We start from the raw sequence: 6,661 nt of genomic DNA on the forward strand, positions 1-6,661 counted from the left end.
CCCTTTGATCTCACTGTCTTTGCCGTTGATGGAGACGTTGAACCGCGCTGGTCCCGGTCTGGAGCCCTGAGGACACCACTGGTCACTGATCTCCAACTGGACTCCAAGCCATTGAGTCTCTGGATGGGACCATCCAACCATCCTTCATCCTCCCAACCATCCCTCATCCAACCATCCCTCATCCAACCAACCATCCCTCATCCTCCCAACCATCCCTCATCCAACCATCCCTCATCCATCCAACCATCCCTCATCCATCCAACCATCCCTCATCCAACCATCCCTCATCCATCCATCCCTCATCCATCCAACCATCCCTCAACCAACCATCCCTCATCCAACCATTCCTCATCCTCCCATCCCTCATCCAACCATCCCTCATCCAACCATCCCTCATCCTCCCATCCCTGGCCTCCAGGTGCCCCTCGGAGGGGCCGTGGGGCTGAGCTCTTTATTGGGTACGAGAGGGTCCGGGGTTGGGGGGGGCTCAGCCCCACACACAAAATAGGGGGGCTCAGGGATGGGGGGGGGCACCTCTAGGGGCTGATGTGGGGCTGGGGGCTTCAGGGGATTGAGGGGGGGGCCGGTCTTCAGCACTTGGGGGGCTCAGGGAGTCAAGGGGCGGTGGGGGGATCCCCAGGTGGTCAGCAGAACTTGGGGGGATCAGGGAGCTGGGGGGGTCCCCAGCACTTGGGGAGCTCAGGGAGTTGGGGGGTAGTGGGAGGGGGGTGTCCTGAGGTTGTCAGTAGCACCTGGGGGGCTCAAGGACCTTGGTGGGGGGGGTCCCCAGCACTTGGGGAGCTCAGGGAGTTGGGGGGTAGTGGGAGGGGGGTGTCCTGAGGTTGTCAGTAGCACCTGGGGGGCTCAAGGACCTTGGTGGGGGGGGTCCCCAGCACTTGAGGGGCTCAGGGAGTTGGGGGGCAATGGGGGGCAATCCTGAGGTTATCAGCAGCACTTGGGGGGCTCAGGGAGTGGGGGGGGGGCAATCCTGAGGTTGTCAGCAGCACTTGGGGGGCTCGGGGAGTTGGGGGGCAGTGGTGGGGTCCTCAGGTAATCAGCAGCACTTGGGGGGCTCAGGGAGTGGGGGGGGCAATCCTGAGGTTGTCAGCAGCACTTGGGGGGCTCAGGGAGCTGAGCGGGGTGCTGGGGGTTCCACAGCACTTGGGGGGCACAGGGAGTTGAGGGGACAGCTGGGGGGGGTCCCCAGGTAGTCAGCAGCACTTGGGGGGCACAGGGAGTGTTGGGGGGCAGTGGGGGGCAATCCTGAGGTTATCAGCAGCACTTGGGGGGCTCGGGGAGTTGGGGGGCAGTGGGGGGCAGGGGGTCCTGAGGTTGTCAGTAGCACCTGAGGGGCTCAGGGACCTTGGGGGGGGGTTGGTCCCCAGCACGTGGGGGGTCAGGGACCTTGAGGGGGGAGCTGGGGGGGTTCCCCAGCACTTGGGGGGCAGTGGGGGGGGCAGGCTGTGCCTGGCACTTGGGAGTTGGGGGGCAGCTGGGGATCCCCTCACCCTACAAGTCTATGGTGTCGCTGGCCAGGCTGTGGCGATCGGCGTCACCGAGGGGGGGTCCGGCGTCACCGGGGGCCTCGGGGGCACCAGGGCTGGACCCCCCCCGGCAGGCGGCACGCGGCTCGTTGGGGGCGGCCGTGGGGAGCCCACGGGGGCCGGTGGGGCCGGATTCCTGGGGGCCTGAGGTGCCAGATCCCTGCGTGCCGGCGGGGCTGGATTCTGGGGTGCTGGATCCCTGTTTGCTGGTGGTACCGGATTCCCTGGTGCCGGTGGTGCCAGATTCCGTGGTGCTGGATCCCTTCGTGCCGGTGGTACCAGATTCCTGTGTGCTGGATCCTCGTGTGCCAGCGATGCCGGATCCATGAGTGCCGGTGGTGCTGGATTCCTGGGGGCCTGAGGTGCTGGATTCCCTGGTGCTGGTGGTGCCGGATTCCTTGGTGCCGCCGGTGCTGAGGGCTCGTGTAGTGGTTGTGCCAGGAGACGTTGTGCTGATCCCGGCCGTGCCAGCAGTGCCGATCCCTCCTCTTCCAGTTGTTCCCAACTCTGCTGTGCCGGGTTTGCCAAGACTTGGTGTTGCGCTCATGCCAAGTGCCGGCGTGTCGGTTGTTCCGCTCCCGGCCGTGCCGATGCCATCGCTCCTGGCTGTGCCGGTGCTGGGGATCCCGGCCGTGCCGATGCCATCGCTCCCGGCTGTGCCGGCGCTGGGGATCCCGGCTGTGCCGATGCCATCACTCCCGGCTGTGCCGGTGCTGGGGATCCCGGCTGTGCCGATGCCATCGCTCCTGGCTGTGCTGATGCTGGGGATCCCGGCTGTGCCGATGCCATCGCTCCCGGCTGTGCCGGTGCTGGTGATCCCGGCCATGCCGATGCCATCACTCCTGGCTGTGCCGGTGCTGGGGATCCCGGCTGTGCCGATGCCATCGCTCCCGGCTGTGCCGATGCTGGTGACACCAGCCACGCTCGTACCGGTGACCTTGGCTGTGCCGATGCCATCGATTCCAGCCACATCGATGCCGTGGACGCCGGCTGTGCCGCCGCCGGTTGCCCCAGCCATGTCGACGTCATTGATGTTGGCTGTGCCGATTCCGAGTACGGTAGCCGTGCTGATGCCGGCTGTGCCGATGCCATCGATGCCGGCTGTGCCGATGCCGTTGATGCCGGCACCCTCGGTGTTCCGGAAGGTTCCAGGCCGTGCGGCCAGCGCCTGGTCGATGCTGCGCCGCAGGTCGATGGGCGAGGGGGGCCGGTAGCCGGCGGTGGGGTCGGCGTCGCCCTCGGGGGTGTCGGGGCGCGGGTGGCTGGCGGCCCCCCCGTTGGCGTGCCGGGGGTCGGGGGTGCCGGGGGCCGGCGCGGGGGGCGCGGGGGGCGGGTTGGGGGGGTTCAGGGCGGCTAACGCTAGCCCGGCGGCCGCCTCGGCCAGGCGGGCGCCCCCCGGCAGCCCCCACCAGGCCCCGGGGCGGGGGGACGCGGGGACCCCCCCCAGCAGCACCCGCAGCGCCCAGGCCCCACGCAGCCCCGCGCCCAGCGCCGCGCTCAGCACCCCCAGCGCCAGCAGCGGCCCCGCGCACGGCCCCCTGCGACCCCCCGAGCCCCCGCAGACCCCCCTACAGCACCCACAGCCCCCCCCACAGCAGCCCCCCCCGGCCCCTTGGCCCCCCTCCCCATCCCCTTTGCCCCCTTCCCTGATGCCGTTGCCCCCCTTGTCCTCTTCGCCCCCCTCCCCACCCTGTTTGCCCCCCTCCCCCTTCCCTTTACCCCCCTCCCCACCCCCTTTGCCCCCTCCAGCCCCGTTACCCCCCTTCCCCTGCTTTTTACCCCCCTCCCCAGCCCCTTTGCCCCCCCCATCCCCACTGCCCCCCTTCCCTTTGCCCCCTGCCTTCTTCCTTTTACCCCCCTCCTTCTTCCTTTTACCCCCCTCTCTGGCCCCGTTGCCCCCCTTGTCCTCTTTACCCCCCTCCCCATCCCTTTTACCCCCCTCTCTGGCCTCATTACCCTCCTCCCCCTTCCTTTTACCCCCCTCCCCTTTAGCCCCCGCATCCCCATTGCCTTCCTCCCCCTTCCTTTTACCCCCCTTCCCCTTCTTCTTACCCCCCTCCCCATCCCCTTTACCCCCCCCATCCCCAATGACCCCCTTCCCTTTGCCCCCCTTCCCCTTCACTTTGCCCCCCTCCCCCTTCCCTTTACCCCCCTCCCCTTTCCTTTTACCCCCCTCCCCGACCCCTTCACCCCCCTGCTCCCCATTGCCCCCCTCCTCAGCCTCCTTACCCCCCTCCCCAGCCTCCTTACCCCCCTCCCCCTTCCTTTTACCCCCATCCCCCTTGCTTTTACCCCCCTCCCCCTTCATTTTACCCCCCTCCCCTTTCCTTTTACCCCCCTCCCTGACCCCTTCGCCCCCCTGCTCCCCATTACCCCCCTCCTCAGCCTCCTTACCCCCCTCCCCCTTCCTTTTACCCCCCTCCTCAGCCTCCTTACCCCCCTCCTCAGCCTCTTTACCCCCCTCCTCAGCCTCCTTACCCCCCTCCCCCTTGCTTTTACCCCCCTCCTCAGCCTCCTTACCCCCCTCCCCCTTCCTTTTACCCCCCTCCTCAGCCTCCTTACCCCCCTCCCCCTTCCTTTTACCCCCCCTCCTCAGCCTCTTTACCCCCCTCCTCAGCCTCCTTACCCCCCTCCCCCTTGCTTTTACCCCCCTCCCCCCCCTCCTTCTCCCCCCCCCCCCTCCCCGCAGCCCCCCCAGCAGGAGCCCCCCGGCCAGCGCGGCCTGCAGGGCGGGGGGCAGCCCCGTCCCCAGCCCGGGGGGGCCCAGGGCAGCCACGGCCGCGGCCCCCCCGGCGTGTAGCACCCCCAGAGCCCCCAGCAGCCCCCCCCCCCATCCCCCCCACCGGCTCCATGAGGCGCAGGGCGAGCCCCCAGCCCAGGCAGGGGGGGTCAGCTCGGCCAGCAGGCGCCTCAGCGGCCCCGGGGGGGGGGGCTCGTTGTTGGGGGGGGGGGGGGGTCCCCGCGGCCAGCAGCGCTCCCGCCGCCCCCGCCGCCCCCCCCGCCAGCAGCAGCAGCCCCACCGCCCGGCCCGAGGGGGGGGAATGGGGGGGACGGGGACGGGGGGGACCCCGGCCCAGCGCCAGCAGCGCCCCCCGAGCCGCCAGCAGCGAGAAGAGAGCCCCCAGACCCAGCTCCGCCAAGGGGGGGGGGGCAGAGGGGGGGGTGGGGTGGGGCGCAGAGGGGGTTGGGGGGGGGCACGGGCCCGAGCAGGAGGAGGAGGAGGAGGAGGAGGGGGCTGCGGGAGAACGGGGGAGGGGGGGATCAGGGGGGGAACCCGGACACAGCGGGACACCCCCCCCCGAAACATACAGGACACCCCAAAGCCCACCCCCCACCCCCCCGAACGGCCCCCAAACCCCACAGAGACTCCCAGTGCCCCCCAAGCCCCCACAGAGACCACAGGGATCCCCCCAAGACCCACAGGGAACCCCCAAACCCTAGAGGGACCCCCAAAAAACAGGGATCCCCCCAAAACCATAGGGAACACCCCCCCCCCCAAATCCCCAGAACCCACAGGGACCCCCAACCCCCCCCAGGGAACCCCCAAACCCCACAGGGAACCCCGAGACCCCCCCCCGAACGGCCCCCAAACCCCACAGAGACCACAGGGATCCCCCCCAAGCCCCACAGGGACCCCCAAACCCCACAGGGACCCCCACTAAACCCCACAGGGACCCCCCGTAAACCCATAGGGACCCCACCCCCCCAAACCCCCAGAACCCACAGGTAATCCCAAACCCCACAGGACACCCCAAACCCCACAGGGATCCCCCAAACCCACAGGGACCCCCTCCCCTCGAACCCCCAGAACCCCCAGGGAACCCCAAACCTCACAGGGACCCCCCCAAACCCACAGGGACCCCCCCAGGTGCCCTCTCCCAACCATATAGGGGTTCCAGTCCCCCCCCCCCATTATGGGAGACCCCCCCTCCCATTTGAGCCCCTCCCCACCTGTCTCAGCGCCGCTGCCCCCCGCGTCCTCCTCGATGGAGCCGTTGCCGCCCCCCGCCTCGAAATCGGGGGGCAACGAGGGGTCCAGGAACCCTGGGGGGGGCACAGATTTAGGGGGGAACAGATTGAGGGGGGAACAGATTGAGGGGGAACAGATTGAGGGGGAACAGATTGAGAGGGAACAGTTTGAGGGGGGGAACAGATTGGGGGGGAACAGATTGAGGGGGGCACAGATTTAGGGGGGGCACAGATTGAGGGGGGAACAGATTGAGGGGGAACAGATTGAGGGGGAACAGATTGAGAGGGAACAGTTTGAGGGGGGGAACAGATTGAGGGGAACAGATTGAGGGGGGCACAGATTTAGGGGGGAACAGATTGAGGGGGGAACAGATTGAGGGGGCACAGATTGAGGGGGAGAACAGATTGAGGGGACACAGATTGAGGGGGGGAATAGATTGAGGGGGGCACAGATTGAGGGGGAACAGATTGAGGGGGAACAGATTGAGGGGGGGAACAGATTGAGGGGACACAGGTTGAGGGGGGAACAGATTGAAGGGACACAGGTTGAGGGGGGCACAGATTGAGGGGAGAACAGATTGAGGGGGGAACAGATTTGGGGGGAACAGATTGAGGGGGAGTACAGAATGAGGGGGGAACAGATTTGGGGGGGAACAGATTGAGGGGGAACAGATTGAGGGGGCACAGATTGAGGGGGGATAGATTGAGGGGGGACAGATTGAGGGGGGGAACAGATTAGGGGGGACAGATTGAGGGGGGGAACAGATTGAGGGGGGCACAGATTGAGGGGGGGAACAGATTGAGGGGGAACAGATTGAGGGGGGCACAGATTGAGGGGGAACAGATTGAGGGGGGCACAGATTGAGGGGGGCACAGATTGAGGGGGAACAGATTGAGGGGGGACAGATTGAGGGGGGGAACAGATTGAGGGGGGAACACATTGAGGGGGGGAACAGATTGAGGGGGGGCACAGATTGAGGGGGGGAACAGATTGAGGGGGGGCACAGATTGAGGGGGAACAGATTGAGGGGGGGAACAGATTGAGGGGGGACAGATTGAGGGGGGGGAAACAGATTGAGGGGGGAACACATTGAGGGGGGTCAGATTGGGGGGGAAGAGATTGGGGGAACAGATTGAGGGGGAACAGA

General features: G+C 67.4%; 1 protein-coding gene across 1 annotated transcript; it reads right to left on the reverse strand.

Annotated features, from left to right (window-relative positions):
• Positions 1-1,509: 1,509 nt before the first annotated feature.
• On the reverse strand, positions 1,510-5,588 carry LOC138734583 (putative per-hexamer repeat protein 5; the record flags this gene model as incomplete). The annotated part of the gene is made up of 3 exons (XM_069882317.1): positions 1,510-3,082; positions 4,392-4,779; positions 5,496-5,588. Coding segments are annotated over 3 exons (2,054 nt in total), but the record flags the coding sequence as incomplete, so codon positions are not given.
• Positions 5,589-6,661: the final 1,073 nt, after the last annotated feature.

This window comes from Phaenicophaeus curvirostris, unplaced genomic scaffold (genome assembly GCF_032191515.1).
Source record: "Phaenicophaeus curvirostris isolate KB17595 unplaced genomic scaffold, BPBGC_Pcur_1.0 scaffold_115, whole genome shotgun sequence".
Classification (NCBI taxonomy): Eukaryota; Metazoa; Chordata; class Aves; order Cuculiformes; family Cuculidae; genus Phaenicophaeus; species Phaenicophaeus curvirostris.